Source organism: Podarcis melisellensis, assembly GCF_964234715.1.
Source record: "Podarcis melisellensis genome assembly, chromosome: 14".
Classification (NCBI taxonomy): domain Eukaryota; kingdom Metazoa; phylum Chordata; class Lepidosauria; order Squamata; family Lacertidae; genus Podarcis; species Podarcis melisellensis.
In genome coordinates this window covers 20,689,271-20,707,609 of record NC_138546.1, presented here as the reverse complement: position 1 = coordinate 20,707,609, position 18,339 = coordinate 20,689,271, and the positions used below count along the sequence as shown (strand labels likewise).

Sequence of the window (18,339 nt, the reverse complement as noted above, 5' to 3'; positions counted from 1 at the left end):
GCATCCCAGCTCTAATTTGGATTTGCATAAGAGCGCCATATGCCAAAAGAAAGGTGTGCCGTCAAAATGGATGAATGAATCTCTCTTCTCATTACTCTGCCTCTCTTCTCCCCATGCATCAGCCGCTGTGACAACTTCCCATCATGAGTCTTGTGATACTTCCTTCAGGAAAGCCTGTGACTTAAGTCTTCAATGGAAGGATGGGGAACCTATGGGTCTGATGAAGGAGAAATCCCATTTTCTTTGCTTTTTAGTGAGAAACCACCTAATTTGCATTTCTAGAATCAATAAGGTAACCAAAACACAACTAGCCTTTGAAATCTGTCCTTCTCTGAATTTTGTGAACTAGTTTTCCAACCAATGTAAGCATACATTTTCTTCATTAGAAAAAGTTGCGTACTGACTAGATTATATTTGGGAAATTTGCTTGCCAAAGTGTTTATGTTGGTAAAAATGATGGGTGTGCATATGGAGAAATTTACATTAAAATGCTGAAAAAATGCCATAAGGTTTTTTTTTAATAATAATAATAATAGTAATTGCTGCTATGAATAGAGAATGGAATTTAGGGTTTTAAAAATGAGAAACTAAAAATTGACAGATTTGTCCAACTCTGTTTCAAGAAGTGAAAATCTGGACATGGCAGTTGTTGACAAAACTGCAAAAAATAACATTTTTGGGCTATTTTTAAGGAAAAGAGGCAAAAACAATACTGCCGACGTGGGTTGCCATATGTCTGGATTTTCCTGGGCATTTTGCTGATTTCCGCTCAGACACTGCTTCCGAATGCAGTATTCTAGGTATGTCCAGGAAATTCCGGACATATGGCAACCCTATCTAACTCTTAACTGTGGCACCCAGATGTTACAATCTGAACTAAATATATCAAGAACTAAATAAATCAACACCAGAGTGCAGAGGTGTCTCTTCAGCATATGATAAGCTGTACAATGAAGATTCCGTATGCAGTTTTGTGGGGAGGAAAGTCCACAACTTAGGGGATCCAGAGAGAATGTCCTCTCCTCGGAACCCCCTCCCCCAACCTCTGAGGGCAGTGGAACTACCAAGAGTACAATAGGGCCCTCCCTGTTGATTTTAATACCTGAGCAGGGCTGTAGGGAAGGATACGGTCTTTCAGATATTTGGGACCTAAGTCATTTGGGCCCCGGATAGCATCCAAGTTCCCATGTATCCATGGGAACTACATCTTCCATAGTTCTAATCATTTGTGGGTGCTGCATATGATTGTGGCAGCATCTAGAGCAGCCTTTCTCAACCTTGTGTGCCCAGGTGTTGTTGGACTACACCCCCCATCATCCTGTTAGCAGGACCAGTGGTCAGGGATGATGGGAGTTGTAGTCCACCACCCGCCGCTGCTCTGCCACCCAGGCAAAACCTGAGACTCCACCATAGAAGGCCCATGCACTGCAAAACCCTTCTCTTGCTCTTCTTGACCCACCCTTTGCAAATGCAAAATCCCTCTCATACTCCTCCTCCAAGCCCCACCCAACGCTCTGTCCACATCCCGTGATAACTCTTGGCTCTTCTCTTCATGGACCCACCTTATGCCCACATAAACTCCCGCTCAGACTCTTGCTCTCCTCCTCCCACTGGAACCACCCTCTGCCTGAACAGTTTTGAGGAGGAGGAGGAGCTCAAATACATAGAATCACAGAATCATAGAGCTGGAAGAGACCACAAGGGTCATCGAGTCCAACCCCCTGCCAAGCAGGAAACACCATCGGAGCACTCCTGACATATGGTTGTTAAGCCTCTGCTTAAAGACGTCCAAAGAAGGAGACTCCACCACACTCCTTGGCAGCAAATTCCACTGTCAAACAGCTCTTACTGTCAGGAAGTTCTTCCTAATGTTTAGGTGGAATCTTCTTTCTTGTAGTTTGGATCCATTGCTCCGTGTCCGCTTCTCTGGAGCAGCAGAAAACAACCTTTCTCCCTCCTCTATGTGACATTCTTTTATATATTTGAACATGGCTATCATATCACCCCTTAACCTCCTCTTCTCCAGGCTAAACATGCCCAGCTCCCTTAGCCGTTCCTCATAAGGCATCGTTTCCAGGCCTTTGACCATTTTGGTTGCCCTCCTCTGGACACGTTCCGGTTTGTCAGTGTCCTTCTTGAACTGTGGTGCCCAGAACTGGACACAGTACTCCAGGTGAGGTCTGACCAGAGCAGTATACAGTGGCACTATTACTTCCCTTGATCTAGATGCTATACTCCTACTGATGCAGCCCAGAAAAAAGGCATCCCGTTTGAAGTCCAAACAGGACGGGGGACACTTTTCTCCCCTCCCCGCAAAAGGATGATCACATTTGTCTAGGGACAGGTGGCAACCTTAGGGTAGGGAGATGGTTTCCACTGAATTTGGGCCTGCTATTTGAAAAAAATATGGGCAGCATTCAGCAAAATATAGGCCTTCAAATTATTTTTTGGTGTGTGTTCTACACATTTTTTATGTTCTACACTTCCTTTAATGGCCCATGCACACATGCAGAATATTGCTTCCATCATCAAGTGATGAAAATTCACACACAAAACAGTGATCGCTGATCAATTGCAGACAAATTAAATGAAGTACTTACATGCAAGAACCAATCCTAATCTTTCACGGATCCTGTATATGTGTGTGGATTTCCTGCTGTCTTAATTGAGTAGAAGCATGCTTTCTTCTATTTCCCTTTTCCATGTTTTTTAGGATTACTTAAACAGTCATTAATTTGCCATTGTTCTAAACTCCACATCGATATTAAACAGGGTTGTTTAACGAATTTTGGACAAACACTTTCTTACAGGCCGTTCTCATTTGAAATTCATTGAAAAGAAAAACACACGCACTCACGCACACACACAAACACACAAAATCTCTAATTAATGTACAAGTTTAATCACCATTCCCCACACGGAAGAGTAATTTTTCACTGTTCATTTGCTTGGTGTAATCTCCGAACTGACATAACAGAAAAGCAATAGCCTATAAATCTGTTCCCATTTGTTCCTTTAATATTCATATTGCATTGAACTACAGCTGCTTGTTGCTGAAGTCTATTACAACATGCAAAAGTGTCGATAAAATATTATGAAAGACAAGATGTATTTGCTGTGTGGTGGCGTCTGCCATTTATTTTTCAAAGGGATGATAAATGGCTTGCGAATTGTCCCTTTGCTTGCTGCTGACGGGGTGATGATTAGTGATTAATTACCTTGCCCCAAATTGACAGGGCACAAGGAAATTGACACAGCCCTGATTAATTAACTTTTTCTCTTTCTTTTTTTAAAGGGAAGATGGTTACAAAAAAAATGCACAAAACCAATTGAATGGTAGCATGAATTATGGAAAGGCAAAGTTGAAAGTCAAAGGCATTATTAGCCCCAGTGTTCTGGGGCTGGGAGCATTTTCGTGTATAAGGTTTGCTTCAAGCTAAAATGGAATGTGTGAAATAGACCACAGATCACCAGGGACCTTCTTAATTCAGGCACTGAGTAGGCGAGATTAAAAAAAAAATCATTTATGCAAAGGCAGGGGACATTTTTTCACCCAAGTGTGGCATTCCCTTGTGGGCAGCCTTCTGATTCCCCAATGGCAGGGCCGGGCAGGGCCAGATACAAAAGTCAACAGAGCAATGGATGTATTTTTCACCTTCTTTACAGTAGGCTAGTTTCTACACATATCCACACCTTGCTTTATATCCTCCATCCAAGACATTATCAGAACTCAAAGACACATTGCAGCCAGGCAAAAAAGGAAAACAGGGTATGAAACAGGATCAGTGTGGTGCATGGTCTGGGAAGAGTCCTGAGGGCCAACCAGAGAGGCCTGGGGGGCATATTCATACTCTGAGACTGAGGCTCCTCAGCCTTTATAGAGTACAGTCATACCTCGGGTTACAGATGCTCCAGGCTGCATTTTTTCAGGTTACGGACTGCCTGAACAGGTTACTTCTGGGTTTCGGCGGTTGTGCATGTGCAGAAGCGCCAAATCGCAACCCCCCTGTGCGCAGACACGCTGCTGCGGGTTGCGAATGCTTCAGGTTGTGAATGCTTCGGGTTGCGAACGTGCATCCTGCACGGATCATGTTCACAACCCGAGTGTCCACTGTACATCTATGCAGCGGCGTTGCATCCTTTGCTTCTTGGCCATAATCCTGGACACGACCCTGTCAACCCTCTGGCAGGAGGCTACGATATATATACACCCAATGCCTAAGCCAAAATCCACCTATATCTGAATCAAAAAAGTTCTGGCCGTTTCTAAACCAGATCGTTCTCTGCATAAGTTCATTCATTACACCTTAGCTATAGCCACTGCACAGAGAGGGTAGTGCTGCAAACAGGATCGTAACTATGTAGGCATCTTAAGCTCCTAGGACAAAATGAATGATATAAATGTAATAATAAATAAAACCCTAAAGAATGTAGCTTTTGATGGAAGATGAACTGCAGTAGAACAGACTCTGTGCTGCAAGTGACAAATACAGGGCAGAAAAGAAAATGTTGCCTTCTCACATCACGATTGATCACTGAGCTTTTTTTTACCAGGAACAAAGAACAAAAAGAACTCAACAGTATGGGCTCTGCTCAGAATTCACAAAGAGAATTTCGCAAATCGTCACTGGGGTCTGTGGGGCAGCATGACTAGATGTTTATGCCCCATCTCTCTTGGCTCCCCCACCCCCAGCCTCAGCTACAAGCTTATCAGAATGCTTAAGCTTGGGCCACAGAACTATAATTTTCTGTTCTTAGTTAATTTTCAGAGTAGCCGTAATAATATCACAGAATTGCAAAATGCTGAGCAAAATACAGTCGGGCCCATCTGGATACAGACAAGCTAAGAGAACATCATCCCATTCTGGCTCGGCATGAATGCTAGGTAGTCAAGTGTGAAATCTCTAGCAAATTAAAAAAGAAGAAAAAAGAAAAAGAAACAGCAGATGACAAAAGGAGGAGGTTAGAAACTGTGTGAGATAGCTCATTGCTTCTTTGTTCAAAGGCAGAACAAATCTATTTAAATTAAAAAGAACACGTCTCTCTTCTGCAAGGGACTTTAAGTGTGTGTGTTTTTAGTTGTTAATACAGCTGTGTAAGAAGAACACATTGCTTGATTTCCATTTATGTGCCATAGGACTTGAGGCATGGTGGTAATAGATTAGAAACCCTAATTGTGGGATGGTAACTGCGCTTGCAGAGTCCCTGGGCTGTTGGTAGGGCTGAACATCAGTGTAGGGGCTGGTATAGAACTGACCCTTCAGTGTGGCAGCGCCCATTGATATCAAGCAGGTGCCTTTATTATACTGTTTCTGGAACCTGCTAAAGACTTTTTATGTTTAGGCATCCCTGGTCAAAATCTTGACATTCTCCCAAAATGCTACATTCAGATAGAGAGCACAATGGATCTTGAACCCTTGAATTTATCAGTTAGCTGTTAATAGATTGAACCCTCTGGGATTTACACATTTCCCCCAGCACATGGGCACATGTTATAGAATAGGAATGACAGAATATAGAACAGGGCTATATAAAGAACGTAATTGGAATTTAGAAATTAGATAAACTGCAAGTATTAATAAGTTAGCATTAGGCTGTAGACATTATACATCTAGAGGACATTTACACCAAAAATAATCCTGGGAGCTGTAGTTTACCTCTCATAGAGCTACAATTACCAGACCCTAACAAACTATAGTTCCCAAGATTCCCGGGGAGTGTTTTAAATGTACAGTGTGCATGCAGCCTTAATATGTATGTGTGTTTCTGAGGGGGGGAGTGGGAGAGAGTGAGAGGAGAAGGAGAAGGAGAAGGAGAAGGAGAAGGAGAAGGAGAAGGAGAAGGAGAAGGAGGAGGAGGAGGAGGAGGAGGAGGAGGAGGAGGAGGAGGAGGAGGAGGAGGAAAGGAAGAAGAAGAAGAAGAAGAAGAAGAAGAAGAAGAAGAAGAAGAAGAAGAAGAAGAAGAAGAAGAAGAAGAAGAAGAAGAAGAAGAATTTCTAAATCCGCACATCACCCTTCTGCCCCATTATGCAAGTTTCGGTTCATCTTCTGAATAACTTGTCTCTTAAGGCCCAGAACTATTTTCAATCTAACCAACCTCCCTTTTCAAATTATAGATAACATTTATCCAAAGAGACGGCATCACCAATATTTCTGCTTGCAAATGTTGCATTTCATTCACTTTTCACACAGTTAAACATCTGGAGATAGGTATAAAAAATGGGAAAGTGTTTGCTGTACAGAACTCAATGTCCAAATATGTTCTCCCTCATTGGCTCAGCCTAAAGCTATCTTACAGTGTGTAAGAGTGTCTTACCCCCTCCTGCCTCCACATTATTCCCCAAGTATGAACAAATTATATTTTTTCTTCAAGTCATAAAGAAATGCTATGAATTAATTTTAATTTTGCTATAGAAACATATGCCACATTCTACACTTAGATGGGAAAAACCATCTGCACAGATACAAGCTAGGGGACCAGGGCGTAGCGCTGTTTGCTGGTGCCCGGGGTGGGTGAACACACGCATGCCCCAGGCAGGCGTGGAGCAAGCTTGTCCAGCCCCTGCCTCTGCCGTCGCCGGGCAGGCACAGAGGATGCTCTGCACCCTCCGCTCCCTAGCCACCCTCGGGTGGGTGCTTGCATGCTGGGCAGGGGTGGGCATGGAGGGCATGCAACAGGGATCCCTGTGGGGGGCACCTGGTTCCCCCCTGACTGTGCACCTGGGGCAACCCCCCCAAGCTATACCACTGTAGGGGACAACTGGTTTGCCACTAATACATGTGAAAAGGATCCAGGGGTCTTAGTAGACCACAAACTTAACATGAGTCAACAGTGTGATGCAGCAGCAAGAAAAGCTAATGCTGTTCTACACTACATCAACAGGTGTATACTGTCCAGATCCAAGGAAGTAATAGTATCGCTCTATTCTGTCTTGTTCAGACCACACTTGGAGTACTGAGTTCAGTTTTGGGTGCCACAATCTGTGAAGGATATTGACAAGCTGGAATGTGTGTAGAGGAGGGCAACTAAGATGATCAAAGCTCTGGAACTGGCTGTTACCCAGCCTCCGGATGGGCAGCAGTTGCAGCCTGTCACGGCAGGCCCTCAGCTCCACAGAGCAAAAGGCTTCCCCATTGTGTGGCTGGCAGTTGGGGAATTACCTCGGACGCTGCAAAGAATGGCAGGATAGTCTGCCATGCCCAAGATAGCAAATTGACCAATCAGATGACCAGAGGGCCCCACTCTAAAGGCCAGCTGCACCCAAGTTAGGGACCACTGTTGGCTGAACAACCCGCCCTCCTGCCCTTTACGCTGTGATTATTTAGAATGCTAACCTTTTTCTTCCTTGCACTCAGTAATTGACCTTCCTATGGTTCATTAGTGGTTGCCATATTCAGAACCAGGAAGGTATTGGCCTCGTTTGGAGGTTTTGCCTCCCTCATAGCAAATAGTCGCAACTTTTGGTAGATAAGGCAATGGGTGGATTACATAAGGCATTATGTAAATTACATAATATCGCCACAGAAAACAGAGAAACAAATAATGTAGTTTTTGGCAGAAGACGAACTGCAATGTAAAGGAAATAGTGCTGCAGGCGTCAAATACAGGGAAGAATGCAAAATGATGCCTTCTTACATTCATAACCCTTGAATGGATTTGAAACATCCGGTCCTCGCTATTTTAGATATTTGTATCTCTGTATTTGTAGCTGTTGCTTATTGTTTTGCTATAGTCTACACATCATATCTTTCTATTTTTGTTCTAACTTGTAAGCCACCTTGTTTTGATAAATAAATCTCTCTCTCTCTTTCTTCCTCATTTAACAATATTACACATCAGAAGGAGGTGCTCTCCTTCACATGGAGTTTTTGGAACAGAAGTTGGATGGCCACCAGTCAAGAATTATTTAGCTGTGGTTCCTGCAATGCAGGCGGTTGGACTAGATGACCCTTGGGGTCCCTTCTTACTCTCTAATTCTATGATTCTAGTATAACTGTTATAGGGAACAAACAGTCAAGAAGCAAAACAAGAACTCACCTTCAAAAACAGAATGGCAAGAGGAAATTCTCAACCCTACCTAGATAGATACAGCTAAGTCCACTAAACTATTCATATAGCTCATCCTTCTTTTTTGTTTAAAGAAGCCACCAGTAAATAAATTGGCACTATTGAGACCTTTGGTAGTTCAGATAATCAACCACTCTTCTCTAAATCCCAAAGGCTTTCAAATAACTTGACTGGAGCAAATGGCAACTTTGAGGACTATCATTGGTGTCAGGCTTACAAGATTGTTCAGAAGAAGATGAAGTTGGAATTTCAGATACAGCTTGTGAATTTGGTGATTGTACATTCTCAGTGATAGATGGAAAGTAGATGCCACGTTCAGACTCAACAGAATATGACCAGGGTGTTTCATTTCTCTTCCTTGTCTTTCACAGTTGCTGGAGTTTGCCATGTGGCTTCCCCCTCTCCATCATTTCCAATATAAACTCTGTCCCCTGACTCTAAGTGGGATAGTTCTATCACAGAATTGCACCAGTTACTGAAGTGTTCATAACTTCTATTAGTTTAGTCATTTGTAGAGGTCACCATTCCCAGGTCAGCTCACTTTGGAATGAAACTCTCCTCTGCTGTTCAAATGGGGATTCTGATTTGTCTTTGCAGTAGCAGTTCTGCTGGTCTATCAGAAATGTTTATCTGTAGCTTAAAAGAGCAATATATGAGCCATTCCATCTTCTGATATTATTTTTGGAAGACTAAAATTTGCTGGATATTAGTGTGGGGTTGCAATAATATGATAAAAGTTGAAAGAAGTCTGGAATGACTGGAATGCTATAAATTGGGATGCACTGTCGGCAGCAAGTTCACCTGGAATGCCAAAGCTAAGAAAGCTTTCCTCCCCAGTTGTGCAACAACACTGTAGCAGGTAATGTTGGGTAAGGGAAGTAGATCAATATATCATGAACCCATAGCAACCAAACAATCCACAACAGTTGACACAGACCAGATGCTAGTTCCCTGTCCCCGCCTCATAAGGCTTCAGTGATTAAAGGATCCTTCTGTTGTGCTAATAATCTCTTCTACAGTTGTCAATGGCTAATATTTTGTTCTTTGTGCCATTTCCGATTCCAGAGTACCATATTATCTGCTTGACTCACTAGTGGCCTTTGATTATTTCCTCCTAGACTATGAACCAGCAATATAACCTTTTGTCGTTGACTCTTCCAATTCATTCATCTGTCCATGGTCAACAAAGCGCTTTCTAGTTATCTCTGGTCCATTGATGAGATTTAGGCCATCCATATCAGATGCAGAGAAAGCCTTCTGGAATCTCTGGACCTCCACAAGTAGATTTGATGAAATTGTTTTTTTTTTTTTGATGCTTTCAGAGAAGTGTGCACAGAACAAATATTTCCTGTCCTAGCTTAGCTTGAGAAACTTAGGGGAGGCAGGGTTGAGGGAGTTGCACTTACTGGTGAAACATCATCATGTCTAGAGCAGAGTCAAGTCCAATAGACACACTGAGGTAGGATATTCCATTTCACACCCAGCAAGGCACAGTGTGGCAGGGCTCTGGACTATATCAGGGTCTGGCATGTCTTGCTTTTCAGAAACCCATGCTGGGTTTTAGTAATCACAGCATCCTTTTAGAAGTGCTCACAGACAGACCATATGATTATTTGTTCTAGAACCTGTCCTTGGTAAGAGTCCTGTAGCAAGTGGGTTCCACTTAACAGTTGTAGAAGTGCTCCACCTGGTCCCAATCCATAGTTGCTTTCATCAACACTTAACCATTGCTGGCATCACAAAATTGTAAGACCTGATTTGCATGTGTGCACGCATGCACACAAAATGCCAGAACATGGTAGATTTCAATGATAAATGCAGTGGTTGTACTCTGTTGAGATGATTTGCAAATATTGATCTTGATCATTCACCATTCGCCAAAAAAGTGTCTCAGCTCTGTAATACTACAGGTATTTTCAGCTCTTTGGTGGCATTTATTTTTTATTGTCATGACTTTTTATGCTGCACAATAACTACTCTACCTTGGTAAAAAAATACATTTCCTGTAGTTTTAGTTGAGTCTGAATTCATGGATCCAATTGAAGACTTATGACCATCCATTTATTATGGTCTCCCTTTGTTGTACCACCATGTATTAAGGTGTCTTCCACGAAGTTAATGGCTCTTTTTATGTCTCTAAGGAACGCTGTCAAATTCAGTTGAAAAATCTCAGACGCACTTGCGATCTTGAATGACAACCACCGGAAACAGAATCTTTGAAAGTATGTGATGAACGAAATGTAGACAATTTAGCACTCGGGTTTGTCAAAGGCATTTGCCAACAATCATATGATACATACAATCTGGAAAGTATTTTGGCTTCTCCATGGGAAGTAAGTATTTTTCATCATTCACTAAGCTTTCATTTCAAAAGGTGCGGGCAGCCCCACCAGATGTTGTTGGACTGCAACTCCCATCATCCAAGATTATTGGCCATGCTGGCTGGGGCTGATGGGAGTTGCAGCCCAACAACATCTGGCGGGTCACAGATTCCCCACCCCCGAGTTGGGAACCATGCTTGGTGTTTGTACACTGCATTATTTGGCATTAGATATTAACCATGTTCACATAGTTACCTTTTAATAGACAAATGGGTGGTATCCAACTAAGTTCTACTCAGAGTAAATTCACTGAAATTAATGGACCTAAATTAGTCATGGTAAATTAACTAAAATGGGTCTATTCTGAGCAGAATTTAGTTGGCTATAACCCACAAGTCTCCAAACTCTCCTGTCAGAGCTGCCTCCAGGTCCCAGCTCACAGAGGACCAACGCTAGCCGGTAGTAATGTGCAAAAGTCTTTATTGAGGTTCAGTTTCCATTTACAAGTCGCAGCGTGCAGCCCTACGTCTAGACGCTAGATCGGCGAAGCCCCGTCTGAGTCTCCACCCCCTGTACACCAATTTAAGACCCTAGCCTTACTCCACCTTTTCCGTTGCTCCTTTCTCCTCTGGGTCCTTCTGCCCCCCGGTGTCTCCTGCTTCCTGGACTCTTCTGACGCTGACCCCCCTGACTCCTGCCCCTCCTTTCGGCGGGCTTTAGGACCTGGCTCCCTACCCGGGCTACCCACTGTGCCGCTTGCCTGTACATTTGAACTTGGCGCGCGCGCCCAGCTTCCAACTTTCCTCTTGACCGTTTCCTTGCTCTCCGATGGAGGCGTGGTCAATCCTGACTCATCTCCTCCCGCTGGCAGTGAGCAGCCTGATCCCGATGCCTGGGACTCCTCCTCCCTACTGCTCTTTGGTGGGGAAGCTGATCCCGATTTCCAGCTGCTGCTCTCTGAGTCCCCTCTGGTCCCTTCTCCCTGGGGTGTCCCCCTTGCTCTGACCATGGGAGCCCCTTTCTGTGAGTCTTCCGATTCGCTGGACAGACTCAGAGACCTCGGACCACTGTCATCGCTTACATTCCCTTCGGATTCCTCCCCTTCACTCTCCATTTCCTCCCTTTCCTGTGCCTCTGCTCCTGAGCCCCTGACATCTCCTATGCTACATCTTGTATTGTTTTCAGTAGTTCAATTCATAGCTGTGCTATGAATTAAGAGACTGTCCAGCTTATAAATTCTTAGTCTATACCCAGTGAACACAAAATGTATTCAAGACAGTGAGGATCCTGGGGTGCATAAGGTGATCTTCTGCAGGTCAGAGGAGTTCTGGAATCATGGCTAGGTCACTTCTGAAATGACTATGACAGCAGCTCCTGGATGTCGTTTGAAATCAATGATCCTTTCCCCCTTCCCCTTTGTGTGTCTTGTTCTAGGTCTGCAGGACAGAACTGTCTCTTCTTTGAACAGTGCCCGTGAAAACATAAAAACGTAAATTTAGGGCCGAGTCCTCAAAAGGTGGCTCCCAACACATAAAAATATAATGTATAAATTGTAAATAGAAAATCTACAAAATCACAAGAAATCAGCACTGGCTGCATTAAGAACAGATTTCAGCACATGCTTAATCATCCCAATTAAATCAGTGGGGATAGTTTAACTATGAGCTGGCTCATTGTACATCCTGCCGCCATGGTTTTGTGTAACTGTGGCAACTTCTCCCCCTACCCTGTGAGCACATCGACAACATGACTAGCACCAGTTATCACATGTGTCACCTCTCCTGAAAGCCAAAGATGATTGTATGGGTCCCACCTTGTATGGGTCCACCAGTGAAAACCAGCTTACAAGCAGTGATAGGCCAATCTATCATTTTCAGGTTCTCACGGACTTTCTTTCTTCCAAACTTAAATTCAGTTCACCACATTTCTGCATACATTTGATTTTTTAAAAGAAGTCAGCATGAAAATCCACATGCATTTCTCACTGGGAGGGCCAGTGGTGGTGCAGACCAGACTAGTACCTGGGAGACCAGGAGTCAAATCCTTACTTGGCCATGTGAAACTCACTGGGCCACCTTGGACCAGTCACTGCATCTCAGCCTAACCAACTTCACAGGGCTGGGGAAAACCACATATGCCACTGCAGGCTCCTTGGAAAAAAATATGGGATGTAAAGATGTACATTTTTTGTATACAAAAATGCTGTGCTTTTTTTCTTTAAAAATGTTTAGGGGTACTCTCATTTTCCTACTCATATTGAAATACTGCCCCTCAATGAAGCCAAACTTAGATTCACAAAATGTTTAGGGTATGCATACCCCTGTGTACCCCCCAGAAAAAAGGACTGCACAAATCTATACCTAGTATGTGCATTTTGTTCTACAAGCAGTCTTCCCTAACAGAACCCATTTTTTGTACACAGTTTCCACCAATATGCACATTTTTGTACACATTCTTTGGTTGAAGAACGGCATTCAGAGAAGGCCAGGTTCCAAAAGATAGCTGTGTTTTGTGGATTTCTTTTGCGGAATGCAAATCTGTTAAGTTCTTATTAAAATGAAATGAATTTCCCCTCCCACCTTTACCTATAAGGTGCATTGTGCTCAAAGTTCCTGTGTAAATTAGTAGCGGCTAAGAAAGAAATTTTAATAAATCACTATGATAAATGCACAGCGCAGGAAAACGAAAATGCGTGCGCGCACACAGGCAGAATATTTTTTGATTTAATAAACTGATTTATTACTTTAGATTTAGAGGCCTATCAACTAGATGAATAACTGGGTGCAGTTCTCTCTCCCCCCCCCCCAATATGGAAGAGCAGGATTTAAGGTAGTCAGAGCCTCTTTCACAATCTACTTAAGAAGACGTCACATTCGAAACCTTTCCCTGTCAGTAGTATCACAGGCTCCTGGGGACTCTTGTGAAGCGACTGACTCCCCACCTTTCACAACTATCTCATCTTTGCCTTGTTGCTTTCAGCCTAAAATCCCAGAGCAACATGGTTTATTGTTTTAATATCTCTCTGGCACAAGGCAGAAGTATCCCACAGTGGCTACTTATCTGTCATATGTATTTTTGTGAAAGAAATATCAAGACAAGCCTGCTGTTTGGAGGAATACCAGAAGACTGTCGGGCGGTAGCTGCTGGGTTACATTTTCCAAAAGGAACAGAACAGTGCAAGTCAAGGGAGAGGTGGGGGAAAGAAAAAAAGCAGCTTCTGAAGAAATACCATCCGTATATGCTACTGAGGGATGTCTGGCAACCCCTAAGCGCTTTTACTGGCTTTATGAAACAGCTTTTCTATTCTGCTTGTATCCCTCTACAGTGGTACCTCTGGATGCGAACGGGATCCATTCCGGAGCCCCGTTGGCATCCAGAAGCGAATGCAACCCGCGTCTGCAAGTGCACGGGTCGCAATTCGCCGCTTCTGCACATACGCGTGACGTCATTTTGACCGTCTGCACATGAGTGAGCGGCGAAACCCAGAAGTAAAACGCTCCGTTACTTCTGGGTCGCTGCAGCACACAACCCAAAAATACTTATCCCGAAGCTACTTCAACCCAAGGTATTACTGTAATGTACAGTCGTACCTTGGATCTCGAACGGCTTAGTTGCCAAACGCTTCGGTTCCCAAACGATCAAAAACTGGAAGTGAGTTTCTAGTTTATGAATGCTTTTTTTGGAAGCCGAACGTTTGGTGGGGCTTCTGTGGCTTCCGATTGGCTGCAGGAGCTTCCTGCAGCCATTCAGTAGCCCGCTTTGGTCTCTGAATGTTTTGGAAGTCAAATGGACTTCCGGAACGGATTCTGTTCATCTTCCAAGGTACGACTGTAGTGATGGGGAACATCAGACCAGGGGCCAATGCAGCCCTCCAGGTCTCACTATCTGGCCCTTGGAGTTCTCACCAGGCCACAGACCCTTCTTGCACCCTCTGTGAGGGATTTTGCCCAGCAGGAATGTGTTCCTTCAGCTCTTGCTGGTCTCAGTTGAGAATAGAGAGTGATGTGTGAGTGTCTACTGCACAATGGTAAACACCACCCTTGCTGCTCAAGCCAATTTTGCCTCTGGCTTTGCACACAATGGAATATGGCCTTCAGAAGGTTGCCCAGAAGGGAATGTGGTCCACTGGCTAAAACAGTGTTCTCTGCCACTTTTCTAATGTTTGAACTGAGTTGCATAGCCTCCAACATTTCTTGGATGAAAATAGGGATGTCCTATTCCATTATTATTATTATTATTATTATTATTATTATTATTATTATTATTATTATAACTGATTTGAGTGGGTTGCCACAACCACCCTGGGCAGCTTCCAGCATATATAAAAACATAATAAAACATTAAAATGTGTGTGTTTTTAAGAAAAACAACCTTCCCTATAGAGGGCTTCCTTCAGATTTCTTCTAAAGGTTGTATAGTTACTTATCTCCTTGGCTTGGGGGTCGCATAACACCATACCCTCCAACTTTACTCTGATGAAAGGAAAAGTGGGACATTCCCTGGCCATGTATTATACCTCCTTGAGAAATTGTAATAACTAACAAGTATTAATAATAATTCAATAACTGTATCAGGCTTATTCTGGCTTCCCTCAAAATCTGTGGTTTAGCGCTGAATCAGAACAAACAGCAATTGAGTTTTCTACAGCTTGCCGTTTGTTCTGCTTTAGAGCTAAAGAGCAGGTTTTCTAGGGGGGAGGTGGTGGAAGGCAACACTGCTTGAACCTGTGCCTAGAAAGCACAAGACAAGTGGAAAACCACTCAGACCCATGCTTTCTAGGCAGAAGTGTGGATGAGCCCATAGCTTAACGTGCCTTGCAACCCATAGAGATTTTTAACCTGGCAAGGTTCTCAAAATTTTCATCCAGTTCACTTGGGATATAATTTGGAAATAACTTCAAGGTAAGGTAAAGGACCCCCAGATGGCTAAGTCCAGTCAAAGGCGACTATGGGGTATAGCGCTCATCTTGCTTTTCAGGCAGAGGGAGCCAACGTTTGTCCACAGACACCTTTCTGGGTCATGTGGCCAGCATGACTAAATCTGGTGCATGGAGGACCATGACGGAAGCCAGAGCGCATGGAAACATAGTTTACCTTCCTGCAGTAGCGGTATCTGTTTATCAACATAAACATCAGTCTGTCTTTTCACCCCAGAGTCCTAGGTGTGCTTCACTGTACAGGCTTCCCAATCAGTCAGTTGGTCAGTCAGTCAGTCAATCAACTGAACACTCAGAAGGAACAGATTAATGCACACACTCCTAACTCTCTCCTTTGAAAAGAACAGGTGAGCTAGGCCTGTGAAACACATGCGGGTTTCTGGATAGGGCCATCTTCTGTACCTGAACTAAAATTACTGGATCAGGGCCCATGAACTTTAAGAGTGAGAAAGACATTAGAGCTTTAATTATCAGATGTCTCACTCTGTTTATTTTAATGCCAAACAGCAAACAGCGCCAACGTCCGACAACGGGACACATCAAATGAGTTTGTGTGGACTGAATGGAAGGGCTGGCATTGGCAGTAGAGCAGAGTGAATATTGCTAATTAAAACAGCTGAAATGGAATAGCATTTTTGGACACAATGGGCTGTAAACTGACTTTCTATTAATTGAGCTCAGTGTAATGACATATCGGAATGAATAGCTAGTGATCTGGAAATTCATTTAGACCATTAGTTTAATTACAGAAACTGATGGAAGTTTTCTCAGACAATTATGGAAAGAACTGGAGCACCGTGAGATAGGGTTTAGAAGATTTTGCATCTTCTCCATCTACCCTTCTCCACTTTTTAAAATATTGAATTGTGCCATAGGAAACGACCTGAGTAACATATTCTTGTGTGGAAGCCTTTACTGTATCAACTAGGGGACAGATGTATGGCACTCTGTCCATTTCAGTTTTTATTAGTTTCTCAATTTTCCAACCTTAAATTTAGTGAAGGCTGGTCTATTACGGCAAATGCGGTATTGCCCCACCAATCACAGTCTGTTCTTAGCCAGCCCCAGCTGACTACCTTCTTCCTTATGACCAGTGCAGGGGGGCGTGACATTGTCTGTCAGTTTACTCTTCTTCAGTCTCAGTGTTGCCCTTTGTATAACTTAGAAAGGAAGAGGATGGCCCTGTTTGTCACTGGTTCTGGCGCCCCCTACTTTTGGGCTCCCTGCGCTCCACCCCACTAGCTCTTATTCACAAGCCACCACTGCTTAAATCCAATATGCTGCATTTCTTCATCAGTTTGTGAATTTTGTGTACAAAAATAATCCTCCTGAAAATCCGATAGAATTTTAGAGAGCATTTCCCCTATGACACACATTTCACAAAGACATTTCCCTACAATAAAGCAATTTTTTTAAAATTAATATATGCATTTTTATGGGCACCTTCCCCTAACAAACATTTCTGCGCACTCAATTTCTTTGGAGAACTGAAATCCAGAGAAAAGCAGATTCTTTACAGCCACCCAGCAATGTTAGATAGCAGTCCAGGTTATTAGCTTGGCTACCGTGGCTCATACTTATGGTGTGCGTGTTTTTAAAATGTCTTGAAGGGCAGCCACAATAGTTCATGACTGTCCTGATCCTTGATGAGGGGCAGTGCAGCCCTACTCAGAACCAGCAACACACAAGCCACATACCAAAAGCACCTCCTTCTTGTCAGGAATTATTGATACAGTCCATTACCAATCTCAGACACTAGTTTAGCATCATCATCTAAATTAGATGAAAGGGGGGCTCATCACTGTACTGATCACATTGCACCAAAATCCCAGATCTGGCAATTGCCACAAAGCATCTTGTTCCCAGTGGGATGCAGTTGGCTGAGCTTTCTGGAGCGCCCTGGGAATGACGCTACATCACATCATTCCAGAAACATGGGGGGCATTGGAGAGAGCCATAGATTGCAGTGAGAAATGCAAGACCCTTGCTTGAAATTTTTTTTCACCCCCACAAAACAGAAATGGGGTGATAGCATCCTCAAAAAATTAAGGGAAGTGGTAGCCCCCACCCCTACTCTGAAGATGTTGGAGAAATTATTGTCCCCCTCTCATGATCTTGCAGCGGACTTCGTTTTGATTAGAGCAATGTACATTAAATTAACTCAAATTATTTGATTAATCAATTGTTAATTGTTTGAGTAGTTTTGTTAGTTAAAATGTGGAATTATGATTATTACTACAACAGTAGCAGTAGTAATAGTATTTTGTGTAACTGGTGTAATCAGAAGCCTATTATGGCTTTAAGCGCTATATACTACTACTACTAATAATAATAATATGGCTTTGAATGTGGACTTTGCATTCTATTTCTTACATTGCTTCCTTTTTGTTGGCACTTGTAAACTGCTTAGAGATTCCTGCTGAAATATGAAGCAGTGCATAAATCAACTAGCCAATTAAATAAAAGTAAAACCACTTTCGGATGGCTGAAAACAGCAGCAACAACAACAAAAGTTAATTTCTTAAGCTTATCCCATGACAAACAGATCAGCAGCCAAACATTTGCATCACTTCTCCCTGTATATCACATTTCAACTTTGCGAGATATTAAGGGGCTGAAATTGACATTTCACAGGCAAAGCAAAAAAGAAAAGAGCTGCAATGACTGGCTTACTTGTGGACGTGTATACTAGTGAACTGGGGGCACTGTACATGGGAGATCCCTCTTGGTTTGCCTGGCACAGCAGCACCCTGCCTATGAAAGAGAGAGAGAGAGAGAAAGAGAGAGAGAGAGAGAAAGAGGAAGAAAAGAGAGCACGGTCTGAGTTTGGGAACACTCAAGCTAAATTAGTAAAGTTGAAAGGAAAAAAAAACCAGCATGATGAGGCTATGAAAAGTGCATTGCCTTTGGCTGAAAAGAATCACCACCACCACCAGGTACACTAAAGCTTCAATCCTACCCACTTACCTGGGAGTAAGCCACACTGAAGTGAATGGGACTTACTTCTGAGTAGAC

The 18,339-nt window shown here is 43.2% G+C and overlaps 1 protein-coding gene across 33 annotated transcripts in view; it reads right to left on the bottom strand.

Annotated features, from left to right (window-relative positions):
* The window catches only part of RBFOX1 (RNA binding fox-1 homolog 1), a 1,444,762-nt gene that overhangs the window by 70,501 nt on the left and 1,355,922 nt on the right, over positions 1 to 18,339 (bottom strand). For 29 of the 33 annotated variants that reach the window (XM_081887400.1, XM_081887403.1, XM_081887398.1 and 26 more), the window contains one exon: positions 17,998 to 18,078. The exons of the other annotated variants lie outside the window; for them this stretch is intronic. In XM_081887400.1, the coding sequence (XP_081743526.1) occupies positions 17,998 to 18,078 (81 nt within the window). The remainder of the gene's footprint in view (positions 1 to 17,997; positions 18,079 to 18,339) is intronic. 33 annotated transcript variants of the gene reach the window in all.